Source organism: Silurus meridionalis, chromosome 12, assembly GCF_014805685.1.
Source record: "Silurus meridionalis isolate SWU-2019-XX chromosome 12, ASM1480568v1, whole genome shotgun sequence".
Taxonomy (NCBI): Eukaryota; Metazoa; Chordata; class Actinopteri; order Siluriformes; family Siluridae; genus Silurus; species Silurus meridionalis.
In genome coordinates, this window is record NC_060895.1 from 4,946,364 (window position 1) to 4,962,076 (window position 15,713).

General features: G+C 36.9%; 1 protein-coding gene across 1 annotated transcript in view; it reads left to right on the plus strand.

Annotated features, from left to right (window-relative positions):
* The window catches only part of LOC124394616 (Down syndrome cell adhesion molecule-like protein 1 homolog), a 108,650-nt gene extending 99,150 nt beyond the window's left edge, over nucleotides 1-9,500 (plus strand). The window contains 9 exon segments of the mRNA XM_046862974.1: nucleotides 149-337; nucleotides 498-785; nucleotides 1,026-1,181; nucleotides 1,329-1,359; nucleotides 1,522-1,640; nucleotides 1,753-1,905; nucleotides 2,008-2,202; nucleotides 6,214-6,525; nucleotides 6,806-9,500. Coding sequence (XP_046718930.1) covers nucleotides 149-337; nucleotides 498-785; nucleotides 1,026-1,181; nucleotides 1,329-1,359; nucleotides 1,522-1,640; nucleotides 1,753-1,905; nucleotides 2,008-2,202; nucleotides 6,214-6,525; nucleotides 6,806-7,338 — 1,976 coding nt within the window. The 3' untranslated portion in view covers nucleotides 7,339-9,500.
* The last annotated feature ends 6,213 nt before the right edge of the window (nucleotides 9,501-15,713 follow it).

Consider the following 15,713-nt stretch of genomic DNA (forward strand, 5'->3'; position numbering starts at 1 on the left):
CGTTCTACGTTAATCGTACTTTTGCCCTGGTTTTTTTTTTTTTTCGGGACTTTATTTTAGCATGTATGATCACATCACTTAAATATATTGACATGGTGCAAGTAGGTTATCAAAGTTACACTCAGAGTTTATATTTGTGTGTTTGCAGGCTTTGTACTGCAGTACTCTGTGGATAATACAGAAGAATGGAGAGATGTGTTTATAAGCTCCACTGAGCGCTCCTTCAAGCTGGATAGCCTCCGATGTGGAACCTGGTATAAGGTCAAGCTAGCTGCCAAGAACAGTGTTGGAGCTGGTAGGATAAGTGAAATAATTGAGGCAAAGACTCATGGCAGAGGTAAGAAAGCATATATCTATACTGTCTCTCTCTCTCTCTCTCTCTCTCTCTCTCTCTCTCTCTCTCTATATATATATATATATATATATATATATATATATATATTTATGTGTGTGTAATGAAACGTAATCCATATAATTTTTCACTGTTGTGATTACAGAGCCACAGTTCAACAAGGACCAGCCCCTATTCACCCATATCAACTCCACCCATGCTCGTCTCAACCTGCAGGGCTGGAGCAGCGGTGGCTGCCCCATCAACGCTGTGCTGCTTGATTTCCGACCCAAAGGAACCTATGCCTGGCAAAGCGTGCGCACTAATGGCACAATCGATGTCTTCCTGGCTGAGTTGCGTGAAGCCACCTGGTACGAGTTGAAGATGAAGGCCTGCAACAGCGCTGGCTGTGGCAACCAGACATCCCAGTTTGCCACACTAGACTACGATGGCAGTGAGTTGGCCTTTAAGAATAATTTTACAATTAGATATGTGACAGACAAGAACACAACTTTTAGGGGTAGTCTGCAGGAGTGCATGGATTTAGGTTGTGAGTGTATATGGCCCTGTGGTAAACTGTCATCGCATCATAGGTGTATTCCTCCTTCAACCCCATCCAGTGTTCAAGCCTCAAAATATAAAATAAAGAATAACATAACAATCTTAAATCATCTTAATGAGTTCCTTTTTTTAGGTACCATTCCCCCAATCAAATCTGCTCGTGGGGAAGGTGATGATGTAAAGAAGCTATTCTCCATTGGCTGTCCTGTCATTCTACTTACACTGGGCATGGCCCTCCTTTTTATCATTCGAAAGAAACGCAAAGAGAAGAGGCTGAAGAGACTTCGAGGTGAGGAAGAGGGTGATCAAGGGGATAAAGTATAGGTACATGGAAGTAGATGAGAACAGAGTTTATGGGAGCAATAAAGATTAAATCGGAAAATATATTGATAGCCAGAATACAGACTGGAAATATAATCACTTTTTTCTTCTTCAGATGCTAAAAGTTTGGCAGAAATGTTAATCAGGTAAGAATATAGTGCTTCAGTGTAATCATAATCTGGTCATTTGGATTTACACTTTTTTGTCTTAGAGTGTATTTATTTATTTATTTATTTATCTGTGTGTGTGTGTGTGTGTGTGTGTGTGTGTGTGTGTGTGTGTGTGTGTACATTTAACACCTGGAGCAGTAAGAACAATCGCAGTTTTGACACCCCAGTGAAGGGCCCACCCCAAGGGCCACGGCTGCACATAGATATACCACGTGTACAACTGCTCATTGAAGATAAGGAGGGCATCAAGCAAATTGGTCTGTCATTTTACTCTTTCATTTATGTCTGTATATTACAGCTTGCCATATTTATTCACATGTTTTGGTTGAATTATCTCTCATCTTACGTATTTCTCTCATTCGTATTTAGGTGAGGACAAAGCTACTATTCCTGTAACAGACACTGAGTTTAGCCAATCAGTAAACCCCCAGAGCTTCTGCACAGGTGTCTCTGTGCATCATCCTGCCCTTATTCAGAACACTGGCCCCTTAATTGACATGTCTGATATCAGACCAGGAACCAGTAAGTTAATTTTTACCCAATATACCTAATGTAAATGCAAATTATAATAGTTATTGTAAAACAGCCTTTATTTTCAACATTTCCACATTCCTTCTTAATTAGATCCAGTGTCAAGGAAAAGTGTAAAGTCAGCTCACAGTACAAGGAACCGTTACTCAAGCCAGTGGACCTTGACAAAGTGCCAGGCATCCACACCTGCACGCACCCTGACCTCTGATTGGCGTACCGTTGGCTCCCAGCATGGTATCACTGTAACAGAGAGTGACAGTTATAGTGCAAGTCTGTCACAGGACACAGGTAAACATTTACATAATGCAAATGTAAACACAGTATAAAAGAATAGTTTTAAAATCTCATTCTTAAATATTTCATATATTTGTCTCAAAACTTTAATAAGTAATATCATTTAAGCATACAACAAATAGCAACTATAGATTTATTCAGTCAGGAAGAAAGTTTATTTGAAATGATTTAACAAATTTAGTTTGTTTTCTACATTTCTAAAAATGTAGAAGGTAACATTTAATTTATCATTGTATGATACAATAATTTATGTGCAGTAACAGTCAAAAGTTTAAACACACCTCTTTTAGTGTTTTTTCTTTGTCATATTTTCAACATTGTACTTTAATAGTGAAGACATTCAACCTATGAAAGAACATATGGAATTTTGTAGTAAATGCCCCAGTATTTGTTTTATATTTTTGATTCTTTAAAGTAGCTGCCTTTTGCTTTAATGAAAGCTTTGCAAACTCTTGCCATTATCTCAAACAGCCTCATGAGGTAGATACATGATGCTTTTTCAAAAATCTTGAGGAGTTCCCGGATGTGTTGAGTACTTGTTGGCTGCTTTTCCTTCACTCTCTGGTCCAACTCATTCTAGTCCATTTTAACTGGATCTAGATTGGGTAATTGTGGAGGCCAGGTCATCATTTGCAGCCCTTTGTGGAAGGGCAGATAGTGGTAGATTTTGCTAAAAGGATGGAAATGGCAGTGGTGAACACTTATTTTAAGAAGAAGGAGGATCATAGGGTGACGTACAGTACAGACCAAAAGTTTGGACACACCTTCTCATTCAAAGAGTTTTCTTTATTTTCATGACTATGAAAATTGTAGAGTCACACTGAAGGCATCAAAACTATGAATTAACACATGTGGAATTATATACATAACAAAAAAGTGTGAAACAACTGAAAATATGTCATATTGTAGGTTCTTCAAAGTAACCACCTTTTGCTTAGATTACTGCTTTGCACACTCTTGGCATTCTCTTGATGCCTACTTTGAAGAACCTACAATATGACATATTTTTAGTTCACTTTTTTGTTATGTATATAATTCCACATGTGTTAATTCATAGTTTTGATGCCTTCAGTGTGAATCTACAATTTTCATAGTCATGAAAATAAAGAAAACTCTTTGAATGAGCAGGTGTGTCCAAACTTTTGGTCTGTACTGTATATATAATACATATAAAATTTTGGTCTGTACTGTATATATAATATATATAAACGTTTGGTCTGTACTGTATATATATATACAGTACAGACCAAAGTTTGACACACAAGGTGTGTCCAAACTTTTGGTCTGTACTGTATAAAAGAGTGGAGGAAGGTGCACACAGGTGGACTATGTTCTATTTAGGAGATGCAACCTGAAGGAGATTGGAGACTGTAAGGTGTTGGCAGGGGACAGTGTAGCTAGACAACATCAGATGGTGGTCTGTAGCATAGTTTTGTAGGTGAAGAAGAAGATGAGGAGAGTGAGGACTTGAAGAAGAATAAGATGGTGGAAACTGAAGGAGGAAGACTGTAGTGTGAGATTCAGGGAAGAGGTCAGACAGGGGCTCGGTGGTGGTAAGAAGGTGCTGGATGATTGGGCAACTACTGCAGGAGTGATGAGGGAGACAGCTAGAAAAGTACTTGGTGTGACATCTGGAAATAGAAAGGAAGACAAAGAGATGTGGTGGTGGAATGAGAAAGTGCAGGAGAGCATAAGGAGAAAGAGGTTGGCAAAACAGAATTGGGATCGACAGAGTGATGAGCAAAGTAGGCACGAGTACAAGGAGATGCGACAGCAGGTAAAGAGGGATGTGGTGAAAGCCAAGGAAAAGGCATATGAGGAGCTGTATGAGAAGTTGGACACTAAGAAAGGAGGAAAGGATTTGTACCGATTGGCCAGGCAGAGGGACTGAGCTGGGAATGATGTGCTGCAAGTTAGAGCAATAAAGGATGGAGAGGAAAATGTTGACTAGTGAGGAGAGTGTGTTGAGAAGATGGAGGGAGTATTTTTAACAGCAGCTGATGAACAAGGAAAATGAGAGAGGGAAGGTGTGGAGATGGTGAAGCAGGAAGTGAGTAGGATTAGTAAGGAGGAAGTGAGAGCAGAGATTAAGAGGATGAAGAGTGGAAAGACGGTTGGAGAGGATGCCTGAGGAATGGAGAAGGAGTGTGCTGGTACCGATCTTTAAGAATAAGAGAGATTTGCAGACCTGCAGTAACTACAGGGAAATAAATTTGATCAGTCACACCATGAAGTTATAGGAAAGAGTAGTTGAAGCCAGGCTGAGAGAAGAGGTGGCCATCTGTGAGCAACAGTATGGTTTCATGCTGAGTAAGAGCACCACAGATGCCTTATTTGCATTGAGGATGTTGATGTAGAAGTATCGAGAAGGTCAGAAGGAGTTGCATTGTGCATTGTGTTTGTAGATTTGGAGAAAGCGTACGACAGGTTGCCAAGAGAGGAGTTGTGGTATTGTATGAGGAAGTCTGGTGTGTCAGAGAAGTATGTGAGGGTGGTGCAGGACATGTATGAGGACAGTGTGACAGCAGTGAAGTGTGCAGTAGGAACAACATACTAGTTTAAGGTAAAGGTTGGACTGCATCAAGGATCAGCTCTGAGCCCTTTCCTGTTTGCAGTGGTGATAGACAGGTTGATGGACGAGGTCAGACAGGAGTCTCCATGGACTATGATGTTTGTGGATAATATTGTGATTTGTGGTGAGAGTAGGGAGCAGGTTGAGAAGAGTGGAGAGGTGGAGGTACATACTGGATAGAAGGGGAATGAAAGTCAGTAGGAGTAAGACAGAGTACATGTGTGTGAATGAGAGGGAGGGCAGTGGAGTGGTGCGGTTGCAGGGAGAAGAGGTGGAGAAGGTGGAGGAGTTCAGGTACCTGGGGTCAACAGTGCAAAGTAATGGAGAGTGTGTTAGAGAAGTGAAGAAAAGAGTGCAGGCAGGGTGGAGTGGGTGGAGAAGAGTGACAGGAGAGATTTGTGATAGAAGAGTATCTACAAGAATGAAAGGGAAAGTTTATAGGACTGTGGTGAGACCTGAGATGTTGTATGGATTAGAGACAGTGGCATTGAGTAAAAGACAGGAGGTGGAGCTGGAGGTAGCAGAGCTGAAGTTGAGATGTTCGTTGGGAGTGACGATGATGGACAGGATTAGAAATGAGTTTATTAGAGGGACAGCGCATGTAGGACGTTTTGGAGACAAGGTGAGGGAGGCGAGATTGAGATAGTTTGGACATGTGCAGAGGAGGGACATGGGGTATATCAGTAGGAGAATGCTGAGGATGGAGCCACCAGGAAGGAGGAAAAGAGGAAGCCCAAGGAGGAGGTTTATGGATGTGGTGAAGGAAGACATGCAGGTAGTTGGGTTGAAAGAGGCAGTTGTAGAGGACAGAGGGGTATGGAGAAGGATGATCTGCTGTGGTAATCGTTAATGGGAGAAGCCAAAAGAAGAAGAAGAAATGAATATAACAAAATTATTAAAAAAAAAAAAAAAAAAAAGTGGTGTCTAAACTTTTGACTGATACTGTACATATGTAATTAAATATGAAATGTACAAATAGCACTGTTACACTTTTCTTGAATCTATTTGTTTTTATTATGTATTTAAAATGCATATTTTATTTGCATATGCATTTGCATATTTATTTAAAATAATGTCACCTTTTTTAATCTTCATTTTAATCAAAGGTTTATTTGACAGTAACATAATTATAAAAGAATGAGTACATTTATTTTTTGAGTCTTCTGTCTACTGATTTCACTATAAATATTCTTTATGCTTACTGGTAGTTATATGCTTTATACCTTTTTAGCCTTTTTTTCTTCAGTGCAAAATTGAAGAAACTAAATTTCAACACCAAACTGGCAGAGTAGTAATTTTTGCTATATACATATATTTAATATTTCAAACTTTATGCTAGAAGCTAATTTAATCTTTTTTTACCCTCCAGAATTAATAAGCCAACTGTTAATCATTATTTGTCTTTTTCCTGGCAACTCTTCATTATGTCTCAGACAAGGGCCGTAACAGCATGGTTTCAACAGAAAGCGCTTCCTCTACGTATGAGGAACTGGCTCGTGCTTACGAGCACGCAAAACTGGAAGAGCACTTGCAGCATGCTAAGTTTGAGATCACAGAGTGCTTCATTTCAGACAGTTCTTCTGACCAGATGACCACAGGTACCAATGAAAATGCTGATAGCATGACATCAATGAGCACACCATCTGAGCCAGGCATTTGCCGCTTCACGGCATCTCCACCAAAACCACAGGACTATGATCGTGGCAAGAATGTAGCGGTGCCAATCCCACACCGTGCGAACAAGAGTAAGTTCCTTCTGAAGTTTATCAGTACATTTTTATTTGCCTGTTCCCTGAAAATATTACAAGTAGAGAAAGGAGAAGCATAGTTTGTTTATATAGTGTTCTCAAGCTTTAAACAGTTGTGTTAATTAGGTGACAATTTTGAAATATTCATTTGACATTTTCTGTATCCATGTACATTCGAGTAATAATTAAAAAAAAAGGCTTTCCACTGTAAAGAGATTGTAGTTTGAAGGGATGCTATTCACTAATGCTTTATACTTCTGACTTTCTCTCTGCACAGGTGAGTACTGTAATCTTCCCCTTTATATGAAGACAGAGCCATTCTTCCGCAAACAAGCTGAGCTGCATGACCCATGCCCAGTGGTGCCACCACGTGAAGCTTCTATTCGAAGTTTGGCGGCTCGTGCCTACCATACACAAGGCCGCCACATGACATTAGACCCATCCAAACAACAGGCCCTGACGCTCAGCCATGGTGGCTTAAGTAGCCTAACCAGCTCAGGAGCATCAGGGCCAGCCTCCAGCACTACCACAGGTGGCTCCAGCATCAGTTCGGGCACATCCACATTGCCCCAGAGGACTCTTACTATGCCCAGCTCCTCCTCCACCTCCTCAGCTGGCCAAAGCACTGGAGCTGCTGGAGCCGCCGCTGGTGCTGTGGCCAGTTCTTCTTCCACAGGGGGAGGTGGTGTGAGCAGCAGCTCCAAGGTTGGTGGTTCAAGAGACTCTCTTCTTGAGAGCAGCTCATCTGGATTGGGCAGACTGCAGAAGCAGAGTGCTGGGGCATATTCAAAGTCCTACACACTGGTGTAGGTGCAGTTCTCAATTATACACATAAAAAACATATTAATTGCATACATTGAGATACATTTAGTGTCTGCCTGGCACAAGGTGGTAAATGAACTGTGCACTGTCTGGACTTATCCACCACAGGAGTCTCTTTCTTACTCTCCCTCTTGTTCTTTCATTTTCTCCCTTCTCCTAGTTCCACCCTAATCTATTTTTTTCTATTAGTTCCTTCCCCCTTCTTTGTCACTAAATATATTTCTCCTTTGGCCATCTGTCTTCAATTTTACTATGCCAAACCCATATATTTTCTTTTAATCTTTTGTTAATTTTATTTCTTTTTCGACTGAAGACACATTGGACCTTATGCACAAATTACATTTTATGTGCACTTGTTAATTTGACTACCCAAGTGTAGGAAAAAAATCAATGGTTATAAATTATATATTGTTTCACACTTATATGTCTAGATGTTTTAAGGAGATAAATATGTTTCTTTTTATGTCTCTTGCAAAAGAATAAGCATATTACGATGTGTTATGCTTATGCATAAAAGAAAAGCAGGCTTGGTGTCTTTTTTCCCTTCCTAGTCAGGCTGGTCTGGACAAGTCCGTGATTGTGGCGTATGCTGATAACAAAGTTAAGTATTTGGATTTTTTTTTCCATACAGCTAATGAACACAGTAAAAAAGTGTTAATGACTATTTTAAAAACAAACCTGGAGCCATTTCACGGAGGATGGATTCCCCCACCCCCATTATTTATTTATTTATTTATTTATTTTACATTTCTAGACTTTTCTCAGGCCTTCGCATGTGGGTCTGTCTGAGTGTGCATGTGTGTTTATATATGTAAGTATATATGTACACATGTTTAGGCACACACCATCAGAAGGCTCAAACATTTGGGTTGGATCTTTGGGGAAAGAAGAAAGAAAACAGGGTTGTAAAGTTTTTTTCCCTGTATTCTGCTTTGCATCAGAATTAAGTTATAGCACTTACTATCAAGAGGTTGACAGAGCTACTATACAGGAAAATTAATTAAGATTTGCAGTGCTTATTTGTGTCCAGAGTTAATAGCTTTTTTTTTGTTTGTTTTTTTGTCCCACCTGTTTCCCAACACTATGTATTTCTTAATTATGACTATGTAAGAATTGCTTCTGTTTTAATGTTTTCTGTGCTTGATTCACACTCCACCTTAAATATCTCACAGCTTTTTATGAATGGACAGAGCATAGGAGTGTCAAGAATTGAAGAATGAGGGTTCAGAAATAGTGAGAATGGAAAGATATCTACTGGTACCAATGAGTTTTTCTGCAGTTAGTACTTTTTTGTCACTCCACCAGAGGGCAGTATTGGCCGATGTCTGCAGTTATACACTATTGTTAGTGTAGGGATGAATGCAGTGAAGAGTAGAGGAAAACTGTAAAGAAATAAGTGGCAATGTTTCTGTCTTATTTTTAAATACCAACCAAACAATGCACATGTTTCTCACTGCACAAGATTAAATGAACCAATATAACAAATAAAAAATATATCAACTAACTAATTAACAAGCATTAGCTGATAGGCATGTGGAGCTGAAAATGTACTAGTAAATGTACTGGTTTATTTACTGGTTCAAAATACAGCAGTTGAATTACCAAGTGCATGCAAAACACAATCTACATTCAAATTGTTAAATAAAAAATTAAATAACCATATAAATAATTAGTTTTAACACATTTTGTGCATTAGATCCAGCATTAATTCTTTTTTTTTTTTATTATTGGATCAAATACATAAATAGCAGCTCTACAGCTCTGCCCTCAGTTTGCACCCCACTGTCAGTTTAGTAGCTCACACATACAAAAAATGTATCCTGGAACCCAAAATACACCTTATGTCCAGTTCAACTATCTGCAGATGGGTCAGTTCAGGGTCAAATCGTGTTCCCACTGCAATTGTAACTGTTGTGTTGTTATTACCCACAATAAGGGACAAAAAATATCATTAGTTCCATGGTCTCCCTCCCTTTTTTACTACTGAGTCCCAAAGACAATGTTCAAAATTTTAATGTTCAAAATTTCAATTCTAGAAAACTATTCACTGACATCAATAGACAGAACATTACATCAGGGCTTCTGCAATATAGAAATTAAAAATTAAAATATATTACAATGTTTCTTCTCAAAATATCTATCTATCTATATATATATATATATATAGATATAAATATTTAGATATATATTTCTATTTAAATATAAAATGAATATATAATTGAATGGAACAGAAATATGTCACATCTAGTTGGGGAAAGAAGTAATTATATATATATATATATATATTACATGTCAAACGTTTGGACACACCTTCTCCTGTGACTTTTTCTTTATTTTATTCTTTTCAACATTGTACATTGATACTAAAAACATCCAGACTATAAAAGAACATGCTTGGAATTATGTAGAAACATAACAATGTTAAATAACCCAGAATTCATTTTATCTTTTCGATTGTTTAAAGTATCCACCATTTCTCTGATGAAAGCTTTTCAACACTCTTGGCGTTCTCTCTGTCAACCTCATGAGACAGTCACCAAGTTTTAGTTTTCCAACAATCTTGGGGAGTTCCCAGAGGTGTTAAATAAGTATTTCCTTGTTGGCTGCTTTTCCTTTACTCTCCAGTCCAACTCATCACAAACCATCTCAAGAGGGTTTAGAGCAGGTGATTGTGGAGACCAGGTCATCTGATGCAGCACTCCATCACTCCCCTTCTTGAACAAATAGCTTTTACATAACCTAAAGGTGTGTTTGGGGTCATTATGGTCCCACTAAGTGCATACCGGATGGGATGGCATGTCGCTGAAAAATGGTGTAGTAGCCATGCTGGTTAAGTGTGCTCTAAATCGCCACACCATCACACCTCCTTCTCCACGCTTCACAGTGTGTAACACACATTCAGAAACCATCCGTTCACTCTCTGTACATCTAACAAAGACAATGCGGTTAAAACTAAAAATCCAAAAACAAAACATTTGGACTCATCAGACCAAAGGACACTTTTCCACTGATCTAATGTCCATTCCTTGTGATTCATTTGCCAATAAAGTCTCTTCTGCTTTTTGTTCTTCCGAAGTAATGGTTTCTTTGCTGCAATTCAGCTATGATGGCCTGACTCAACACAGTCCCCTAAGAACATTGGATGTTGAAATATGTCTGCTACATAGAGGACAAGTTTTTGATCATTTAGGCTGTTGACTCTGTATTCACCATTTCCTCTGCAGAAGACAACTTATGGTCTAAAGCACATTAAAAAGACAAGAAATGTCACAAATTCACTCTTCAATAAAAACACCTGTGAATTGAAAACCATTCCAGACCTTTTCAAAATGGCATGGGATTTGCAAGTTTTCATTAAAGCTAAATTTAGCTTATTTGGACAATCTAAAATATAGAACATATTTTCTTTTTTTACTACATAATTCCAGATATCTTATTTCATAGTTTAGATGTCTTCAATATTAGTGTACAATGTTAAAAATAATGAAAATAATATAACTGAAGGAGGTGTGTCCAAACTTTTGACTGATATGTATACATATACATAATACATCTGTGTGTGTGTGTGTGTGTATATATATATATATATATATATATATATATATATATATATATATATATATATATATATATAAGATTTGAAGACAATCGCTTACTTCAAGGAGCAGCAGAAAAAAAGAAGAGATAAATATGTAACAAATTTTACGCCCGACGGAGACACATGCTCATGTTTTATAAATGGGTGAGGGGTTAAATTCAAAGTTACTTGTGATTAGAAGCGCCAATGCTGCTCAGAACATTTGCTATTCAGGAATGAGTATGAAAGGGAGCAGCAATTATCCAGAATCATATAGAATCAAAAATCAAATCTACAGACCAATATTTTGTAAAATGTATAGCTGCATTACTATGGCAATATGCTTCAGACTACATATTAGACTGTACGTTTGATTTTGATTCCATATAATACATTGTTTTTTTTTATTTTTATTGTTACAACTGTGTCTTTAAGGCCAGTAATAGTATTACTAACAGACATGATTGCACATAATTTAATATACTTAAAAACTACACCTCTAACATTAGTTTGGTGAGTACTTTTGATGTAGTCACAAGATGAAAACATCTTCAGAGCTCTATGTACTCTATAAATGATCATTATTGCTGCCTTTCAACACTTGATCAGTGTGTATAGTATTAGAAATAATTAATATGTTAACTTGTGTTTCAGTAATTATCCTTATTGAAAAAAATAATCCAGATTGGAAAAATAATGTAATGTTTTAAGTATGACCAAGAATTACACTTAAATTAGTAATCATTCATTTGATTTAGTCAAGCAACATTAGTAATCTGATAAAACACACACAACTAAACACACACACACATATTATGTGGTCCACACTCTAGCTGGTAAATGGATATGAAAGTAGAATGAAGGTAAAAATCATACTTTAAAAGTACAGCATATGTGAGATACTAGGCTGATGGAACTGATGTAAACAGAAAGCAAATAAAAATTGTTGAATAAGAAATCTTAATGAAATTAGCAATTAAATTACAATCAAACAATTGCTGTTTGAGCAATGTTGAACCCCAGGTTTGCCCAAAGGTGTGTACACTGTTTTTATACTCCAATCTAACCACAGAATAAAGGTGTGGTGGCCTGGGAAAATCCAACATCAGAAAATAATGAACAAACATTTTTTGTTCCTCTAAGAAAATAGTCATATAATTAATATAATACCCATTCAATTATTTTAGTTTAGTCTACTTTGTAACTTTGCTTTGACAGTCTGCCTAAAAAAAGACCATATTGGTTGTACCTTATAGTTTAGGGGCCAATTAAACAAAAACAGTAGTTAACAACAGTCTCTCTGAAGACTAGTTACTAATAAAATTAGTAATAAAATTGACTTAAAAGTCTTTTTGTCATAATGAAAATTGTCTATTTGCCCTGTGCCTTTGCATCATTATCATACCAGAGAATTTGCTTACGCACAATGTACAGTTGACAAAATTCAAAGTTTTAAAATGTTTATATAATCAAAAAGATATTAATAAAAAAGGCATAATCAAAGACAACATAGTTGGTAATGTCAGGTTGTTATTTGTTAATGAATATTTTCTCATTGATGTAAACAGAGATCAGTTGAAAGAAGTAATAACAATGAGTTTTTGTGCTTAAATGCTTTGGTGCATGTTGCTGGCATATTTTCTTATTCTTCGTTTTTATTCTTATTATACACATATGATTCTTTTGAAGATACACCGTACCTGTAGATAAAACCATGAATTTGGAATTGTATATTTAAATACAATTTTCTCTTTTATATCTATTGGGGGTAACCAAAATTAAAATACTAGCACTAGTGCCAAAACTATTTGAACATTTATATGATATAACAATATATAATATAACATTTCTTAATTTGACAACATGAAAGGTTTTCCCAGGCTGCCACACAATGAATTAAATTCAGCATAAAGTGTTCCTCAAAATGTTACACAAATTCCACACAGGTATATGAAGATCTCTTTAAAATTGTGCCAATATCTCTGTGGATTACACACACTTGTTTTTTTTTTTACTTACTGTCTAACTAATTTGGAAATACTCTCACATTAGGTTTTAGTTTGAATATTTTTGGTCTTCTGTTTGCTTTGTCTTTTTTTCCTCATGTGATTGCTTTTGTTAAGAAATGCAGTTGTAATGCAGTGGGGAAGGCCTGTTTAGCCAGTTAAAATCAGGGATTCTGTAGTTTCCAGCAATCACATGAAAAGCAGTGTTGATATTGGGTGGAGTCAGGACTCAATCCCCATCCACCCTGTTTGGATAACTTTCACAACCAATCAGATTTCCTGCTTTAACCAGGCCCCTTCTGTCAGTCATTTTCTGCAAATAATGACTCTTGTATATAAGAAAGTGTTTTGTATAAATAACTACTATTTTCGACATCTCCAGAAAAAAAAACTAAATAAATAAAATAAAATAAAAACAGGGCACAATTGAAAAAAAAAATCTGTTTAAGGATCTAACTTTAAGTGTTAGGGGATTGAAAATAAGGAAATATATAAAATGTAATAAAAATAGTTAAACATTATTTTTTGTTTTTAAGGGGTGTATGTGCGTGCGTGTGTGTGTGTGTGTGTGTGTGTGTATATACATATATACGTATATATACACACACACACACACACACACACACACACACACAAGTGTGTATATGCGTATGTGTGTGTGTGTGTGTGTGCGTGCATGCAAACACACACATAGACGCACTGTCTGAACAAGGTTTCAATGGTTTTATTAATTCTTTACCTGTTTTTTGGTTTGTTTTTTTTAAGTAGATTTTTTTTATATTTGGCTATCTTGAAGAAAATGGTATTGCATGCACTGAACAGTTTTCTGAATATAAAATGATATGGAAAAAGGAAGTGAAAATAATTAAAAGAAAATGTTTGGATTTATTTTTATCTGTTTGTTTGTTTGTTTTTTAACTGAAGATAGGATTCCTAAAAACTTAATGGGAAAAATGCTTCACTTTCCAATTGCTTGTGTTTAACTGTACAGTTTTTTTTCTATAAATCAAAACAAAACAGAAAAGTACTCCAACACCTGGGCAATAAAACTATCTTTCTATGACTTTGTCTGTTTTGCCTTCTGTATAGTGTCAATAATATTCTGGTTACAAATATATAGTGTTCACAAAGCTAAAGTGGCATACGGCCTACAAAGTGGAAGAATTTGAAGGGGCAGCAACCCGTGCTTTTCAGTTTATAAGTATCAATTATATTAAGTAGTGCAGAACAAACAAATCTCATATCAGGTTTTAAAAGCCTTTTGCTATAGGGAACTTTTGTTCCATGCAGCTTATTATAATCCACTGGGTGGGCATTTACTCCAGAATAAAACATTAAACCAGTAAATAATTCATTTTAATTGGCCAGGCTTCAAAGTGATATTCATAGGCAGTGGGCAGCATGTCACTGATTGCCCCCCAAGAGCAGTATTGCAGCAGTGCAAAGTGCATATAAGGATGTTTTTTGTTAGTCCTGGTAGATATGCAATGTAATACCTATAAATAATATTCGCAAATACTTGGAGATTGTAAATAATACTTTAAAACTTGTAAATAATACTTTACAATCTCCTTAAAACATGGAGAGATGCACTGCCAGTGGCTCTGGCTATGGTTGTCTAAGGAGCTGGGATGAAAAATGTGCAGCCCGAATCTCAAAGTCTCTTTTGGAGACAACCACCAACTCAGAAAGCACAAGTTAGCAGGTTGCAAAGAGAATTTCATGGAGCACTACATTAAGAATCCTCCAGGTGTGTTTTTCCTCCAGATATGTGGTTTAGGGTGAAGTCAGTATTATGCTTGGCTAATTGAAGAGTTCTACAGTGATCGAATACAAGTGGTCTTGGTGGGCAACAGGTCAGGCTGTTTTTATAAGGATTTTTGTAGTCAGCACAGTGTTCAAATACAGTATGATGCATATGTGATGCACTGACTGACTGCTCAATAAGCTAGGTGCAACTCATTTATTTGACAATTTAATTAAATGTATTTGTACAGCACATTTGAAAATGGTCATTAACAAGCCAAGCAGGACCTACAGCATCTGGGCTTCCACTTAGGTTACCAACAGGTGCTTTTCCCAAATTGATAAAGCAGTAGCAGGGCGTTATACCTATTTCTTTAAATGCCACCCAGCCCACCTGACCAAAAATGGAGCACCTGATCCCCTCCACTGGTCAGAGTCATGTGAGCAAACATTCTGCCAGGTAAAAGCAGTTTTGTTTGTGTCCATTGTTCAATGTGCCTAATCTCTCTCTCTTTTTCTACCAATTGGCTCATCAATCAAAGGGCCATTTTGTTCCAGCTGATAAAGGAAAAGGAGCAATCAGGCTGTACTACAGCTGGAAGCTCTCAATGACAAAAGACCAAAAACAACACTATCGAAAAGGAGTGTTTGATGGCTCAAAATAGGCCCCACTCGAATGTGTCCACAGCATGAAGGATGGCAACACTTTTACTTTAAGCATTCAAATTTGAGGTGGTCCACAGTCCAAATGCATAGATGGTGGTGACAAAGTCTTGTCTATTGTGTGAGGCCATTATTTATCATTGCACAAGCTGCTGCGAGACAATGTCCATTTTGGAAAAGCGCTATAAAAATAAACTTAAAACTTGAGAAGTTGGAATTAAGCTTCCACCTCTTTCCTCTTGTTAAAGCAACAAGCTTCTAGTGATGGGAAGATTTCATCATTTTACGGAATCATCTATTTTGAATCTTTTCATCTTTCATTTCATTTATTTGAGCAGAATTAAATGGGGAAAAAAAAATCTATTTTCAAT